This window comes from Rattus norvegicus, chromosome 8, assembly GCF_021556685.1.
Source record: "Rattus norvegicus strain SHRSP/BbbUtx chromosome 8, alternate assembly SHRSP_T2T, whole genome shotgun sequence".
NCBI lineage: Eukaryota > Metazoa > Chordata > Mammalia > Rodentia > Muridae > Rattus > Rattus norvegicus.
The window spans coordinates 118,102,673-118,120,000 of record NC_141541.1 but is presented as its reverse complement, the minus strand read 5'-3'; the positions used below and the strand labels follow the sequence as shown (position 1 = coordinate 118,120,000).

The 17,328-nt window shown below is 51.9% G+C and overlaps 1 protein-coding gene across 1 annotated transcript in view; it reads left to right on the top strand.

Moving 5' to 3' along the window:
* The window catches only part of Ptpn23 (protein tyrosine phosphatase, non-receptor type 23), a 22,528-nt gene extending 5,324 nt beyond the window's left edge, over window positions 1-17,204 (top strand). Inside the window, 24 exon segments of the mRNA NM_057204.2 lie at window positions 4,751-4,825; window positions 8,460-8,587; window positions 8,796-8,872; window positions 9,443-9,492; window positions 9,615-9,746; window positions 10,175-10,255; window positions 10,330-10,461; window positions 10,547-10,594; window positions 10,967-11,023; window positions 11,109-11,167; window positions 11,434-11,513; window positions 11,621-11,735; window positions 11,828-11,893; window positions 12,168-12,313; window positions 12,567-12,884; window positions 12,962-13,116; window positions 13,194-13,345; window positions 13,435-13,614; window positions 13,705-15,571; window positions 15,665-15,849; window positions 15,953-16,057; window positions 16,137-16,275; window positions 16,363-16,476; window positions 16,553-17,204. Of these exon segments, the coding sequence (NP_476552.2) occupies window positions 4,751-4,825; window positions 8,460-8,587; window positions 8,796-8,872; window positions 9,443-9,492; window positions 9,615-9,746; window positions 10,175-10,255; window positions 10,330-10,461; window positions 10,547-10,594; window positions 10,967-11,023; window positions 11,109-11,167; window positions 11,434-11,513; window positions 11,621-11,735; window positions 11,828-11,893; window positions 12,168-12,313; window positions 12,567-12,884; window positions 12,962-13,116; window positions 13,194-13,345; window positions 13,435-13,614; window positions 13,705-15,571; window positions 15,665-15,849; window positions 15,953-16,057; window positions 16,137-16,275; window positions 16,363-16,476; window positions 16,553-17,032 (4,941 nt within the window). The 3' untranslated portion in view covers window positions 17,033-17,204.
* The last annotated feature ends 124 nt before the right edge of the window (window positions 17,205-17,328 follow it).

Sequence of the window (17,328 nt, the reverse complement as noted above, 5' to 3'; positions counted from 1 at the left end):
TCCTTTCCTTTACATGAAATGGGAGTAAGGGGAAGAGTAAGCTGGTTCTGAACTATAGTGCTAAACTAGGCTAGCACACCCGGGCTCACATAAGCCCCTAGTGGACAAGCACTGGCTGTGGGCTGTTTCCCATCTCCCTTCTTTTCAGTTCTAGGGATTGAACCCATGGGTTCAAATGAGGGAAGTCCTTTATCAGTGAGCTCCGTCATCAACCTGTCTGTGTATCACGTCACCCTGGAGGCCCAGAGGCCTAACTCATGAAAATGCATGAAGGTGGCTCTTGTTCTCTTGACCAGTGCATGCTTTGGCCACGTGTTAATACTGAAAGTCATTTCCTTCCCAAGCACCTACCTGTAACCAGCCACACTTGAGCAGCAGTCAGGCCCACTTAGCCTGAGGCGGTGTGGCCATCCCTTGTTCTTTCATTGAGTGCCTGTTATATGCAGACCTGGGAGTACAATGGTTTTGAAAATGCCTGCCTTCAAATGATACCTTTCTGGGCATCCACTATGCCTCCATCCAGTCTCTACCTCACTCTAGCTGAGCTGATCTCTAAACGCTCATTGCCCATCAGAGTCTTCTGGAAAACTGTCTGCTGTTGAGGTGAGGTGTGTCACCAGCTCGCTTCAGCCTGCCTCCCACACTCCCACCTTCAGCTCTTGCCTTGCTCAGGTCATCCTGAGTTCCTGCTTCACGTCCTTCACCGCAGTCAGACCACCGCAGTCAGGCCACGCTTCCTCAGAATCCCTTCATCTGCTTAGCACACACAGGCTCTTTGTCCTGTCAGCTGACTTGCTCGGAAGAAAACTCTTCCTGCAGCTCATCATGGCCACACCTGGATGTTCAGCTTTGAGGAGTTTTATCTCTTCTAAAATTCCCACAGGTCAGATAAATGAGAAGAGCTGAAGCCTAACTGCCCCCCATGCTCACCAGTGGAGGACATGAAATACAGGAAATATTATCAGTTATCTGTGGTGTGGATCTGTTTTATGTCTTATCACAGACGAGAAGACTCAGTTGATCTGCCTGAACCTGTCTTTCTACTTATGTTATAATGCAGAATGGTCCTATCACAATAACCTGGATGGCTCATAGTCTTTCCTGACTTAATTTCAAGCATCAGAAGCCTGTACACATTTCACTCTAGGTTTGGACCAGATTCTTTTCTTAGAAAGTAATCAGTCCTTTGGTGTGTGTGTGTATGTGTGCATGTTTGTGTGTCTGCAGGTATAAATGTATGCATGTGATGGCTACAGGCCATCAAGTATAGTTCCTAAGGAGCTGTCTGCTTTAATTTTAAAAAAAAAAGATTAATTTTATGTATGAGTACACTGTCGCTGTCTTCAGACACACCAGAAGAAGACATCAGATTTCATTACAGATGTTGTGAGCCACCATGTGGTTGCTGGGAATTGAACTCAGGACCTCTGGAAGAGCAGTCAGTGCTCTTAACCACTGAGCCATCTCCCCAGCCCTGCTTTAATTTTTGAGATGGGGTCTTTCACTGGAACCTGGGGCTTGTGGCATAGGGTAGCTGACTAGCAGACCCAGAGATCTCTGTCATCTCTCAACGCTGGGGTTACAGAGTTGAAGCACTACGTACAGCTGTTCATGTGGGTGCTGGGAATTGAACTCAAGTCCTCGAGGTTGCTTGTGTGACAAGTACTTTGCCAATAGTACTGTCTCTACCTAGTTCCCCCACACCCCACACCCTTTTAAAGACAGGGTCTTCTAGTACAAATGGACCTCAAGTTTGCTATATGGGCAAGGATGGCCTTGACATCTGATCTCGTCACCACCTCCCTCCTGCTGGGAATCTATAACTGTAAGCCAGCACGCCCAGTTGTGTGCCACTGCCCTGTGAGTGTTGGCTGGGTCTAGTTCTAACATCCTTTGGGAGTTGTAGCTTAAATCTTCCTCACTCACATTGTTCAGAAGAGACCAACTGGCTGGTCAATAGGGATGTGGAGGGAGCCTTTGAGTATTATGTGCAGTCAGACTAGGCTAGGATTTAAAGAGTCTGCTCTCATGCCTGTATCTTTGTTAGGTTTAATGACATGACAGGGATGAAAGTTTTACTTGACAACACTCTATTGTCTGACTAGAGTTTTATTTCATTTGATATTCAGCAACTGATCATGTATAAAAAACAACATTGTATGTACAACTCAATTTTATGTGCATTTTTTTAGGACAGCCCACAGAATGACCTAGATTTGATTCAGCTCTGGAAATGGAAGTTTAAAAAAATAAAGGAAGAAAAGTGTATGTGGTGATGTGGACCCACACAGTGCAGTTTGGGTGTACACCCGTGGTCTTAGCCTCGTGGGATGCTGGGGTGGGAGAATCATGTGGGCCTTGGAGCCCGGCCTAGACAACAGTGAGACTGTCTTTTATAAAGTTCCCTGTGATACCTTTTAGTGCTTTACTTTCGTATTGCTTTAATTAACATGGTGAAATTTGAAGGCATTATTAAATTAAGAGTAATGCAGAAAGAGAGGGAGCTAGTAGAAGAGACTGAGGTAGAGGACTGCTGGTGTCAGGACATCCGCCTCAGGGTCAAGCTGCCCCCATTGTTAGTCACCGGTCTTCCCTTTCTCTAACCTGCAAGTGATGGGATGATTCAGAATTCTTATGCCAGTGTCATTAGTGGCACAGTTTTGTATCATTTGTTATTAGAAGAGAGTAACGGCTCAGAACAAGTGTAACCTCTAGAAGTAGATTTCCCGGTCCCCTCAGTGTCGAATGGCCTTCAGTGCTACCGATGATCATATACTAATCACACATCTCTTTCCTGGGTATGGAATGTTTTTGAGAAAGGGTGTAGCTCTGGCCAGACTGAGACTTGTCATGTAGGCCAGATTGGCCTCTAACTCCGAGGTCCCTCTGCCTCTGCCTCTGCCTCTGCCTCTGCCTCTGCCTCTGCCTCTGCCTCTGCCTCTCTGCCTCTCTGCCTCTCTGCCTCTCTGCCTCTCTCTGCCTCTCTGCCTCTCTGCCTCTCTGCCTCTCTGCCTCTCTCTGCCTCTCTGCCTCTCTCTGCCTCTCTCTGCCTCTCTGCCTCTGCCTCTGCCTCTGCCTCGCTAGTGCTGGACTAAAGGCGTGTACTACCACAACCAGCTGTGATAGGGAATCTTACAGCTTTGAAAAGATTAACAACTCAGCGGATGAGAAGAGCTCACGGTTCTGAGTCTTAGTACAGGTCTTACCATACCACAAAGAAGTGCGTCTTCTTCAGCTGAGCGTCTCTCTCTCTTTAGGAACTTGATCTCTTCTTTATGACAGATCTGTGAAGCAGGTGGAGCAGCCGATGTCAACCCCTTTTAAATGTAAAAGCAATGAAAAATCAGGCCCAGATCCACAACAAGGCTACAGGCCATGGCTCCTGGATACAACCCAGTTTATCCAGTTTTGTTGGAGGGAAGGAAAAGAAAGCAGGCAGAGCAAGCGTGGGGCATCTAGTTAGTAAGCAGCACTCCTTCCTCCGTGGCCTCTGCGTTCAGTGCTGCCTCCAGGTTCCTGCCTGGAGGGCAGGCAGCCTGTGTCCATCCTCCCTTGCCTGCCACCTTTGTGTTCTGGGGATTGAGCTTGGGTCAGCTGGGCTTCTATGACAAGGACCTGATGTCTCCCACTAAACCAACTTGCTGTGCCTAGTTTTAGTTGCTATATGTTTTAAGACTAATTTTTACTTCATGTTTATGAATGTTTTGTCTGTATGCATATCTGTGCACCACGTGTGTCTAGTGCCTTTCGAGGTGAGAAGACATTGATCTTCTGGAATTGGAGTAGTAGACGTTCGTGGGCCACCATGTTGGTTGCCTGAGATTAATGCTTACTCCTACAGTGGCTACACTCATTTATATTCCCACCAGCACTGTATGAGGAGAAACGGATCTCTCTCCATCCTGGGTGCTGGGATCACAAGTGTGAACCGCCATGACTGTTATGATGCACTCAGGACCAAACACAGGCCTTCATGGGAGACAGGGGAGCCCTTTACCTGCTGAACCTCCCCAGCCCTGCTGTCTGTTTATTATTGTTGTTGTTGTTGTTATTATTATTATTATTATATTGCTTTTATTAATTTTTTATTTATGTGTACAAGTATTTTGCCTGCATGTGCCTCTGTGTGAGGAAGGCCCGCAGAGACTACTGGGTCCTCTGGAACAGAAATTACAGATAGTTGTGAACTGCCCTGTGGGTGTGGGAATGGAACCCATATCCTCCGGAAGATCAGCCTGATCTCTGACCTGCTGAACCATCTCTCTAGCCCTGCTGTTTTTGGGTGACACCCCACTCCATGCTGGCTCATTTCTCATCACACCCCCTCTGGCTTTTCTTGAGTGGAGGGAAGTGTGGAGCATTTTCCTCATTGGTGCCAGGAGGGGCTGGTGGGAAGGGTTTGCTCTCTTGCTCTGATTTGGTGCCCTTTGCCTATTTGTAATTGAGTTTAGGGGTACAGTTGTGACTCTAGCAGAGAAGATCCTTGAATGAGGTTTTAGCTTGAATGAGTTTTTGAGGATCTTCATAGGGCCTACTCAGCCTGCTCCCTGAACTGGTAGAATGCTGGTGTCTGTGGAGAAGGCTAAGGCACTGAGGGTCCTGTTGAGGGTTTGCGCAGGACGCTCAGTCTTCATTCTCATGGGACAGAGGAAGAGCAGGCTGTCAGAATCCGTGTCTGTGCCGCCTCAGGCTCACCAGTCTGCAGGTCATTCTGCTTACAGTTTTGGTTTGGTTTGTTTTCTCCCTCTAGTTTGTCCTGAAGAATTATGGGGAGAACCCGGAAGCCTACAATGAGGAACTAAAGAAGCTGGAGTTACTCAGACAGGTAGGAGAAGGTATTTTTATTTTTGGCCAAATTTAATTGGTTTGCTAAAGAGGTTTTAAAGAAACAACAAACACAGCTCTACGTTCTACTGTGGTCATATTTGGATTTAAGGTTGGTTGTCTGTCTATAAAAGCACCAAAATGAAAGGGAGTTTATTTTGCTTTCTTTTGCATAGGACCTCAGTGTAGCTCAGGCTGGTCTTGCTTCTGTCCCAGATGTTCTAGGGCTGCAGCCATTGTCTCTTTATGCTTAACTCTTAGTTACTTTGCTGTACTAGGGACTGAACTCGTGTCTTCAGGCTTGGCGGCGAGTGTTCCCTGCTAAGCTGGTCTGTTTTTGAGACGCAGTCTCATGTACCACAGAGACCTAGACTAGCTCTGTAGCAGCTAAGGATGATCTTGAGGTTTTGACCTTCCCACTTCCTCATCTTAAGTGCTGAGATGACCGGCGTGCACCACCTGGTTCTGTGGTACTGGGGGTCAGGCCCAAGGCTTCGTGTGTGCCAGGCAAGCATTCTACCATCTGGGTATCCACACACTCCATTGTTCTTTGTTTGAGACTGCTTTTCTCAGCGTGGCACTGGCTGTCCTGTGTAGACCATGCTAATTTTCAGACTCACAGAGATCCGCTGCCTCTCTCTTCCAAGTGCTGGGACTGTGGGTATGTGCCTTTATGTGTAGACTTAAGGATCTTATCATTGTTGTTGTTTATTTTAAAAATGTTAATTACATTTACTTTATTTACTCTCAGTCACTTGTATTCTAGAATACTAAATGGAAAATTCCAGAATAAGTAATTTAGAAGCTGGAAGTTGCTTGCAGTTCTGAATAGAATAATTAAATCTTATGGCATTCCGCACGCACTATCTTACCCACCTAGACTGTTAATTTTTTGCTCTGTTTAGTGCTTCCACACTGGATTCTACCTGGTCATTACTCACTTAGTAGCAATCTTGGTTATTAGAGTGAATGAAATCTCATGATACCCTGTTTAAATTATTGTGTTTATATATATTTAAGAGGGAAAGGGGGCCATGTTTGCAAGAGGAGGAAACATTTATGTGGCAATCACAGGACGACTTGCAAAGTCTGTTCTAGGATGGAACTCAGGTCGTCAGGCTTGACACCGAGCGTTTCAGGGCTGTGTCTCAGTAGCTCTTACAGTCTTTGTTTGTTGTTGTTATTTGAAATGTGTCTCTTTCAGTAGTTCCGGCTCCGAGTGCTCAGATAAAGATGTAGCCCACCATCCATCCCAGCTGCTCTTGTTTTCCTAAGAGTGGGTCTGAATAAACAGTGATGATGTTGGCATTTGTAATACCAGAGAAAACCTGGGAAAGAAACACTTGAGGTCAAGCATGACGGTGCACACTTCTGAGTCCAGGTTCAGGAGGCAGAGGCAAGACTGCTGAGTGAGCCTCGGCCGCAGTGGCACCCTTTTTCCAACCCACGTCAAAAACAGACAGCACAGTGGTAGCACGGGTCTTTAATCCTAGCACTAGGGAGGCAGAGGCAGGCAGATCTCTGAATTCTAGGCTAGTCTGGTCTACGCTGAGTTCCAGAATAGCCAAGCTACAAAGAAACCCTGTCTTCTTTTTTTTTTTTTTTTAAGATTTATTTATTTATTATATATAAGTACACTGTCGCTGTCTTCAGACACACCAGAAGAGGGCATCAGATCCCATTACAGATGGCTGTGAGCCACCATGTGGTTGGTGGGATTTGAACTCACGACCTCTGGAAGAGCAGTCAGTGCTCTTAACCACTGAGCCATCTCTACAGCCCAAAACCCTGACTTCAAAAACAAAAACAAACAACCAAAAAAAAGAGGTCAAGGTCATCCTTAGTGGTATGAGCTGTAGGCTAACCTGGGCTACTGAGGATACTGGGATTACAGATGTCCATGGCAACTCTCATTTTAGACACTTACTGGACCTGGAAAGACGGTTCAGTGGTGGAGTTCACACTGCTTCCGAAGGACCTGACTTGGTTCTCAGCACCCGAATCAGCTGTAATTCCAGCTCTGGAGGAACTGATGCCCTTTTTGACTTGGAGGGCAACTGCACGCACATGTACACCCCCACACAGCAACACGGGAATACACATAACTGAAAAATAAAACTGAAGCAGAGGCAGGCAGATCACTGTGACTTCAAGTTCAAGGCCAGCCTGGTCTACTAGTGAGCTGCAGACTACATGGTGAGCAAGACTACACAGTGACCCCATCCCCCCTTTAAAGATAAAGTCTCACTGTGCAGCCCTAGTCAGCCTGGAACTCACTCTGTAAACCAGGCTGGTCTTGAACTCACAGAGCTCTGTCTGCCTCTGTCTCCTGAGTGCTAGGTTAAAAGATGTCACGATGGTCAGTAAAACATAAAACTCTAAACAAATATACACAATACTTGGTTTTCATTTAAAATCAGCCAGCACTGGTTTCTGTTGCTTATAGGTATATATTTAAAGGAAGATAAACTGGGGCTGGTTTGGTACAGTGCCAAGCACACAAGCATGAGTTTGGATCCCCAAATCCATATAAAATACTAGGTGTGGTCATGCGCATTTGTAACCCTCGTGCTTAGCATGGGGTGAAGGGTGGGGAGTGGAGATGAGTAGCCAGTCTGGAGAGCTCTGGGTTTCCTGAGAGACCCTGTTCCAAAAGCCAAGGTGGCGAGTGCCCTCGGGAGAGACCTGATGTCAGTCTCCAGCACATGCATCTGCATATACGTGTGTACATGTTAACTACACACAGAGAAAATACTTGGGTAGTATTTGTATATCACATGCTGTTACAGGAATAAGGTCACACCGTATTCATCTGGGTTTTTTCCTAGCAGCTTGTCATTGAGATCTTAGTGTATCCATAGCAACCTCTGTCTTTAGTTTAGCTGTAGACTGTCTTCTTGTGTGAGAAACCTTGACATAATTCGTGTAAACAGTCTTCTTTAATGGAAAGTCTTGTGACATCCAGTTTTTAATCTGACAGTGCTGTGAGAAATGCTTTTGTATGCACACTCAGGGATTGTTTTTTGGGTTTTTTTTTTTTTTTTTTTTTTTTTTTTTTTGGTCTTGTATGTCCGCCCTCCCACACATCACTTTTTGATGCGGAGTCTCATGTAACTCATGGTGATTTCAGACTTGCTTTGTAGCCAACAATGGCCTTAAATGACTGCTCCTCCTTTCTCTGCCTCCTGGTTCCGGGATACAGTTGTACACCATCATGCCCCGCCGTCCTGGATGTCTCTCACTATAAAGTTTTAGGTGAAGAACTGTGGATCAGGTTGGAGCAGTGTCTCAGCGCTTGAGAGCACTGGCTGCTCTTCTAGAGGACTCAGTTTCAATTCCCAGCACCCACATTGGCTGCTTAGCCAGGTCCCTCTACTGGCCTCCACAGACACCAGGCATGCACATGGTGCACATACATGCAGGCAAAACACCTATACACATAAATATTTTTAAAGTAAAAAGTTAAATATAATAAAAAATTTAAAGCACACTGCAGAGTGTCTTCTAGAAATATGGGACAGACCCAGTCTGCCAGCGTTGGCTGCCAGGAGGGTATATCCAATAACTGGGCATAGAGAGGACTTTCTTTGGAATTCTAATGATGGTGACCCTTTTTCTTCCATCCTGCTTTCCAGAACGCTATTCGTGTTGCCCGGGACTTTGAGGGCTGCAGTGTCCTTCGAAAGTACCTTGGCCAGCTACACTACCTACAGAGTCGGGTGCCCATGGGCTCAGGCCAGGAGGCTGCAGTCGCCATCACCTGGTGAGAGCTTAGGACTTGACAGTGGGGATGCCTGGGTGATAGGCTTGATCCTTCCCCTCTCCTCTCCTTGCTGTACAAGTTGGGGAGTGGGTTAGTGTGATCCCCATAGACCCCTATCTCATACTGGGGTGGTTGGTCCCCTCCCCTGGCCCTTGGGCCCAGGCCAGCTCCTACGTCTGTATGACTGAGACGGTTGGCATGTCTGCAGGACTGAGATCTTCTCGGGCAAGTCTGTGGCCCATGAAGACATCAAGTACGAGCAGGCCTGTATTCTCTACAACCTTGGTGAGCTGCTTGGTCCTTCCATGGTCCCCTCCAAGCCCTGCCAGCCCAGGGTCTCAGTTCATTAGGTCAGATGGCCAGAAAGGCTATGTATGGGTGGATGAAAAGAAGATGCCTGGGTTCTAACCCCTCCCCCACCTCCACCACAGCTGCACACTTTTGCCCTTTTCTGGAGCCCTGGGAAGTCACTGTTTAAAGGACTACTCTGCTGGGCTGACTATCACACAAGTTGTCACTGTGTATTTATTCCAACGGAGTCATGGCCTCTCTGCCTGGATAGTATCAACCCCACTCCCCAATTCATGGCCTCAGATTGCTGAGAAGGGAGGCCAAAGTTGGCCTTAGACTGCCCTTCAAGTCAGCTGTGCTGAGGAAAGAAAGGGGGCTCTTCCCTCCCTTACCTCCAGCCAGGTACACAACAGGAGAAAGGATTTGGCTAGGTTTGTGATTGTTCTTCCTTGGGAATCCTTGCACTGCCTGCCCAGGTCCCAGACCTGTATCTCTGACTGGATGGCTGCAGTGCCTCTCGGCTCCAGTCAGGCTCTCCTAACAGAACGTCCCCTGCCTCCCTAGGTGCACTGCACTCCATGCTGGGGGCTATGGACAAGAGGGTGTCTGAGGAGGTGAGAATTGGGCCAGTGTGGGCGTGTGGATGTGCTGTGGAGGGCTCTGAGTACCCTCAGCTGCCAGAGTTTGAATGCTTCTGCCTTATGGGAGTGGCCATCTTTTACCTCTCCCCTCTCAGGGCATGAAAGTCTCCTGCACCCACTTCCAGTGCGCAGCAGGCGCCTTTGCCTACTTGCGTGAACACTTCCCACAGGCCTTCAGTGTGGACATGAGTCGCCAGATCCTCACTCTCAACGTCAACCTCATGCTGGTCAGTGAGCAGGAGGCGTCCCGGAGCCGGATCGCCTTTGTGTCTGTTTTGAGATAGGGTCGTATTCTGTAGTTCAGGCTGGTCTGAAACCTGCTGCGTAACCCATATTGGCTTCAAATTCATGGCCAGTCCTCCTGCCTGTCTTTTTGGGGTTAATCATGAGCCACCGCCGCTAATTTTAGGTTGAATTGGAAAAGAAATGACTAAGGGAGGAGGCAGTTCAATCTAGATCCTGGGCCAGCCATGTGCAGGAAGTAAGGGACAGACAGGAAGGAGGCCTTGGTGTTGGGGTCTTTTGAGTCTCAGGAAGATCGGGCCCAGGGTGTTAATTTTGGGGGTTAGGGAGACTGGAGGACAGGGGATGTTTTGGCCTGCCTCTTGGCTCCCTGGAAGGAAGACCTTGAGGTGACCTGCACTTATTGCTCCAGGGCCAGGCTCAGGAGTGCCTGTTGGAGAAGTCCATGTTGGACAACCGGAAGAGCTTCCTAGTGGCCCGCATCAGTGCACAGGTAGGAAGAGGACTGAGGATGAGCAATTTGCTTTGCCCCTGGTCCTTGATGACTGGACTCATCCCAACTCCTAGGTGGTCGATTACTATAAGGAGGCATGCCGGGCCTTGGAGAACCCTGACACTGCGTCCCTGCTGGGCCGCATCCAGAAGGACTGGAAGAAACTCGTCCAGATGAAGATCTACTACTTCGCGGCTGTGGCTCATGTATGGTGAGGGGTTGCTGGGTGTGGAGTGAGCCAGACGGCTGTAGCTTAGGAGACAAGTCATGATGCCTGTTCCTCTTTCCCAGCTCCACATGGGGAAGCAGGCTGAGGAGCAACAGAAATTTGGGGAACGGGTAAGTGAACTGTGGGTGGGTGGGGCACTGAGGTTATATTCTGGGCTTTTAGGATTCTGTCTTTATATCGTCTTGGATCTGGTCCTCTCTGCCCCACCCTTGGCCCCTGGTCTTCTGCCCCACACCATGTGCCAGGCCATCACCACCTTGCAGCCCTCGTTCCTAGGGGTCTCAGGAGGCATGGTGGGCACCCCTGGCTCTCTGGAGGTGTAAGCTACAGTGTGCTGTTTGGGGGACTGTTGGCTTGGCTGGCATCTGCTATTTGATTGCTGGTCTTATGGTCAGTGATGGAATCATCAGGTAGGACAAAGTGGGGACATGGGACACCTGGGTCCAAGCAGGGAAGGACAGATCAGGTTTTGCCCTCCACAGGTGGCCTACTTCCAGAGTGCCCTGGACAAGCTTAATGAAGCCATCAAGTTGGCCAAGGTAAAGCTAAACACATGTGGCTGCCCTTCAGAGCCATGAAGGCAGAGCTGGCTGACCTGACAGATCTCTCATCCCTACTCCACAGGGCCAGCCCGACACTGTGCAAGATGCACTTCGTTTTGCTATGGATGTCATTGGGGGAAAGTGAGTGTGTGGGACTAGGGTAGTTGGGTTCTTTCTTAAATATCCTTGGGGCTGGGGATTTAGCTCAGTGGTAGAGCGCTTACCTAGGAAGCGCAAGGCCCTGGGTTCGGTCCCCAGCTCCGAAAAAAAAAGAACCAAAAAAAAAAAAAATATATCCTTGCATTCTTGGGAGGAAGCCAGCAGTGCCAGAGAGCAATGGCCTGCCTGAGAATCTAGCTTGTGGGTCCTGGGTAATCATTACGTCCCCTCCCCATTCTGACTCCCAGGTACAATTCTGCCAAGAAGGACAATGACTTTATCTACCATGAGGCTGTGCCAGCACTGGATACCCTTCAGCCTGTGAAAGGTCTGACCTGAGGGGAAGCCGAGGAGTGGGCTGGCAGAAGATAGAACGGGGAGGAGGCTGCCTTGGGTTCACGTGGGCCTGATCTCTGTCCCGCTCCCTGCTCTTAGGAGCCCCCTTGGTGAAGCCCTTGCCAGTAAACCCCACAGACCCAGCTGTTACAGGTCCTGATATCTTTGCCAAGTTGGTACCCATGGCTGCCCATGAGGCCTCATCACTGTACAGGTGTGTAGCAGGGACTGGCCTTTTCCTTGGCACAGAGGGTCTTGGGGTCCTCAGGAATGCAGGTCTCTACAACTGCTGTCTTTGTTCCACAGTGAGGAGAAGGCCAAGCTACTTCGGGAAATGCTGGCCAAGATTGAAGATAAGAATGAAGTCCTAGAGTAAGTGCGGGACAAGTGGCTTTCTACCTCCCTGCCCAGAGTCTAGGTGTAAACTGTAGGTGTTAACGTGCTGTGTAGGCAACAATTCTACCAGTGCCTGGGCACAGCCTATCAGGCCATGTGGTATTAGATTAGTTAAAGATCACGTGTCTTTCCCTGCTAGGTCTTCAGTCTAGTGTCAGCGGAGGGGATCAACCTAGCGAGCTCTTTATGTGGAATAAGTTGGGTCAGCCCAGCATCCATCTGATGGTGTTGTCATGTCCTCCTTCCTTAGTCAGTTCATGGACTCCATGCAGCTTGACCCTGACACAGTGGACAACTTGGATGCCTACAACCATATCCCACCCCAGCTCATGGAGAAGTGTGCAGCACTCAGTGTCCGGCCTGACACTGTCAAGAACCTTGTCCAGTCTATGCAGGGTGAGCAGAGCATACAGCAGACAGATGCACAGGTAGCCTACAAGCCATCTGCCATGGCCTCCCCCACGGAGGATGCCGCCAAAGCCCCGGTCCACCCAGATGCCCCTGTGGATTACTTCCTGTGTGTGTGGAGTTTATCGAGTGCTGGGAAACAGGTTCTGACCTGAGTGGGCATTTCTGTGTCTTGTGGGCAGAAGGCAGAGTGGTGCCTGGGCTGCCTGCCTTAATGTCTACCCTCAATACCCTCCCTCAGTGCTGTCCGGGGTGTTCACGGATGTGGAGGCCTCCCTGAAGGACATCCGGGATCTACTGGAGGAAGATGAGCTGCAAGAGCAGAAATTGCAGGAGACCTTGGGCCAGGCTGGGGCTGGCCCTGGCCCTTCTGTTACCAAGGCTGAGCTCGGAGAGGTGAGGCGAGAATGGGCCAAGTACACGGAAGTGCATGAAAAGGCTTCCTTCACCAACAGTGAGCTGCATCGTGCTATGAATCTGCACGTTGGTAACTTGCGCCTGCTCAGTGGACCACTGGACCAGGTGCGCGCTGCCCTACCCACACCAGCCCTCACCCCAGGTAAGCCCCGCCCACTGCTGTGGGGAAAGGCTTGGAGCTAGAGTGTCTTTGACCTCACTGACTGCTGCTGCCCTCAGAGGACAAGGCTGTGCTGCAGAACCTAAAGCGCATCCTAGCCAAGGTGCAGGAGATGCGGGACCAGCGCGTGTCCCTGGAACAGCAGCTCCGAGAGCTGATCCAGAAGGATGACATCACTGCCTCCCTGGTCACCACTGACCACTCAGAGATGAAGGTGGGTTGGTGGAGCAGGGAGAAGGGGCTCTGTCTCTGGGCTTCTCCTTAGGTGGTGGTGTCCCCATCTTCCCTCAGAAACTGTTTGAGGAACAGCTGAAGAAGTATGACCAGCTGAAGGTGTACCTGGAGCAGAACCTGGCTGCCCAGGACAATGTCCTCCGGGCACTGACCGAGGCCAACGTGCAGTATGCAGCAGTGCGGCGGGTGCTTAGTGAACTGGACCAAAAGTCAGTCCCTGCCTTTGTTCTTGCCCCGCCCCAGGCAGAGCTCTGTCCCTATAGCTCGCCTCAGTCTGGCTTCTGTTTTGCCCACCAAGGTGGAACTCCACACTACAGACCCTGGTTGCATCCTATGAAGCCTATGAGGACCTGATGAAGAAGTCCCAGGAGGGCAAGGACTTCTATGCAGACTTGGAAAGCAAGGTAGCCGCCCTGCTGGAACGGGCACAGTCTCTCTGCCGTGCCCAAGAGGCCGCTCGCCAGCAACTCCTGGACAGGTAGGTGTGGGCTTTAGGCTTCGTTGCAGATTGTGCCCAGGCCAGCCTGGCTCGTAGAGGTTGGCCTTACTTCCCCTGCCTGCCCCTTAGGGAGCTGAAGAAGAAGGCACCACCACCTCGGCCCACAGCCCCAAAGCCATTGCTGTCCCGCCGTGAGGAGGGAGAGGCCGCAGAGGCTGGAGACCAACCCGAGGAGCTGCGCAGCCTGCCCCCTGACATGATGGCTGGCCCACGGCTGCCTGACCCATTCCTAGGAACTGCTGCCCCTCTCCACTTTTCTCCTGGCCCCTTCCCTGGTTCCACAGGCCCAGCAACCCACTATCTCTCAGGACCCTTACCACCTGGAACCTACTCAGGCCCCACTCAGCTGATGCAGCCTAGGGCTGCAGTGCCCATGGCCCCTGGACCTGTCCTCTACCCAGCCCCTGTCTATACATCGGAGTTGGGCCTTGTACCCAGATCCTCTCCCCAGCATGGAATTGTAAGCAGTCCCTATGCAGGGGTAGGGCCACCCCAACCAGTCGTAGGTCTTCCCTCTGCTCCACCACCCCAGTTCTCAGGACCTGAGTTAGCCATGGCAGTCCGGCCAGCTACCACCACAGTAGATAGTGTCCAAGCCCCTATCTCTAGCCACATGGCACCACGGCCAGGCCCTGCCCCAGCTCCTCCCCAGCCTTGCTTTCCAGTGCCTCAGCCTGTACCCCAATCTGTTCCCCAGCCGCAGCCTCTGCCCACACCCTATACTTATTCTATAGGGACCAAGCAGCACCTCACAGGCCCTCTACCACAGCATCACTTTCCTCCTGGGATCCCTACCAGTTTTCCAGCCCCCAGGATTGGGCCCCAGCCCCCACCTCAGCTTCAGCCCCAGCCCCAGCCCCAGCCCCAGCCCCAGCCTCCGCCTCAGCCCCAGCCCCAGCCCCAGCCCCAGCCCCAGCCCCAGCCCCAGCCCCAGCCCCAACGGCCAGTATTTGGGCCACAACCCACACAACAGCCCCTTCCATTCCAGCATCCACATCTCTTCCCATCTCAGGCCCCAGGGATTCTCACACCACCACCCCCCTACCCTTTTACTCCTCAGCCTGGTGTTTTGGGACAGCCACCACCCACCCGGCACACCCAGCTCTACCCAGGCCCACCTCCAGACACTCTTCCCCCACACTCAGGGGCTCTGCCTTTCCCGAGCCCTGGGCCTCCTCATCCTCACCCCACCCTGGCATATGGCCCTGCCCCTTCCCCTAGGCCCCTGGGTCCTCAGGCAACCCCTGTCTCCATTCGAGGTCCCCCACCAGCCAATCAGCCTGCCCCTAGTCCCCACTTGGTGCCTTCACCTGCCCCATCGCCAGGGCCTGGCCCAGTACCTTCAAGACCCCCAACAGCAGAGCCACCACCATGTTTGCGCCGAGGTGCTGCAGCTGCAGACCTGCTGTCTTCCAGCCCTGAGAGCCAGCATGGAGGGACTCAGCCTCCTGGGGGCGGGCAGCCCTTGCTGCAGCCTACCAAGGTAGATGCAGCGGAGGGCCGACGGCCACAGGCCCTGCGGCTAATTGAGCAGGACCCCTATGAACATCCTGAGAGGCTGCAGAAGTTGCAGCAGGAGCTGGAGAGCTTTCGGGGCCAGCTGGGGGATGCAGGAGCACTGGATGCTGTCTGGAGAGAGTTGCAGGAGGCCCAGGAACACGATGCCCGAGGCCGATCCATTGCCATTGCCCGCTGCTACTCCCTGAAGAACCGGCACCAGGACGTCATGCCGTATGACAGTAACCGTGTGGTGCTGCGCTCAGGCAAAGACGACTACATCAATGCTAGCTGTGTGGAGGGGCTCTCGCCATACTGTCCACCCTTAGTGGCCACCCAGGCTCCGCTGCCTGGCACAGCTGCAGATTTCTGGCTCATGGTGCATGAACAGAAAGTGTCCGTCATTGTCATGCTGGTGTCTGAGGCTGAGATGGAAAAGGTAAGAGCCTAGATGGGAACCAGGAGGGAATCATGGAGTGGGGAGGCCGGGAGTCCAGGAGAGCTAGCCTGAATTGTCTTGTCTACTCTTCAGCAAAAGGTGGCCCGCTACTTCCCCATTGAGAGGGGCCAGCCCATGGTGCACGGGGCCCTGAGCGTGGCCCTGAGCAGTGTTCGTACTACTGATACCCATGTGGAGCGAGTGCTGAGCCTGCAGTTCCGGGATCAGAGCCTCAAGCGCTCTCTCGTGCACCTACACTTCCCTACTTGGCCTGAGTTGTGCGTTCATGGCTCTGGGTGGTGGGGTCAAGGACAAACTCCTTGGGTGCTTAAGGGTGAAGGCCTCACATCAGGCCGGGTTCATACCTGCTTTTCCCTGCAGAGGCCTGCCAGACAGCCCTGGCAATCTGCTGCGCTTCATCCAGGAGGTGCACGCACATTATTTGCACCAGCGACCCCTGCACACACCTATTGTCGTACACTGCAGGTAGGGAGCCTTCAGCTACCAGCATGAGGCTGTGTCCTGCGGGCTCTTAGCCTGGCCTTATACTCCTTTCTTGTCACAGCTCGGGGGTGGGCCGCACAGGAGCCTTTGCGTTGCTGTATGCCGCCGTGCAGGAGGTAGAGGCTGGGAGTGGGATTCCTGAGTTGCCTCAGCTGGTGAGGCGGATGCGGCAGCAGAGGAAACACATGCTGCAGGAGAAAGTAAGTGGGCGGAGTGGGTGGAGCTGGGTCCCGCTTGCCCTTGCTGAGATGGCTCCGCCCAGCTGATTAGACCAAATGTCTCTCTAGCTGCACCTCAAGTTCTGCCACGAGGCATTGGTGCGACATGTGGAGCAGGTCCTGCAGCGCCACGGCGTGCCGCCTCCTGGCAAGCCTGTGGCCAGCATGAGCGTCAGCCAGAAGGTGAGGGCAGTTTCTTGAGGGCCACTGGGATGGTCACGACCTGGTGACACCCTTCTTACTAGCTCTCCCTTCTCAGAGCCACCTTCCTCAGGACTCCCAGGATCTGGTCCTTGGTGGAGACGTGCCCATCAGCTCCATTCAGGCTACCATTGCCAAGCTCAGCATCCGGCCCCTGGGTGGCCTGGATTCCCCCGCTGCCAGCCTTCCCAGCCTTGTAGAGCCCCCAGGTCTTCCACCAGCTAGCCTTCCAGAGCCCACCCCTGCCCCACCTTCCTCGCCTCCCCCCCCCTCTTCCCCTCTGCCTGAACCCCCCCAGCCAGAGGAGGAGCCATCAGTGCCTGAAGCCCCCAGCTTAGGGCCTCCCTCGTCATCCCTGGAGCTGTTGGCCTCTCTGACTCCAGAAGCATTTTCCCTGGACAGCTCTTTGCGGGGAAAGCAGCGGATGAGCAAGCAGAACTTTCTGCAGGCTCACAACGGGCAGGGTCTCAGGGCTGCCCAACCTACGGATGACCCCCTCAGCCTCCTGGATCCACTCTGGACACTTAACAAGACCTGAGAAGGCTTTGCCTGTCTGGTCCTTACACTACACCTCCCATCCCTGCTGCCTTCAGCTGTGCCAGATGGAGATGCACTTCAGGCCTCAGTCAGGCTCTGCTCCTTCCTTTGCGGAACCTGACATTTTTCCAGCCCTGGGCTATTGACATAATAAACTTACTCTGTGGCCAGTGTCCGAGTTCACCTGCTGTTACCTCAGGAGTGCCAAAAACACCTCTCCCTTTGCTGTTCAAATCCCCACATTTCTTGGATAGCTCTGAGAAGGGAGTGGAATGACAGTACCTTTGGACCCTGGTA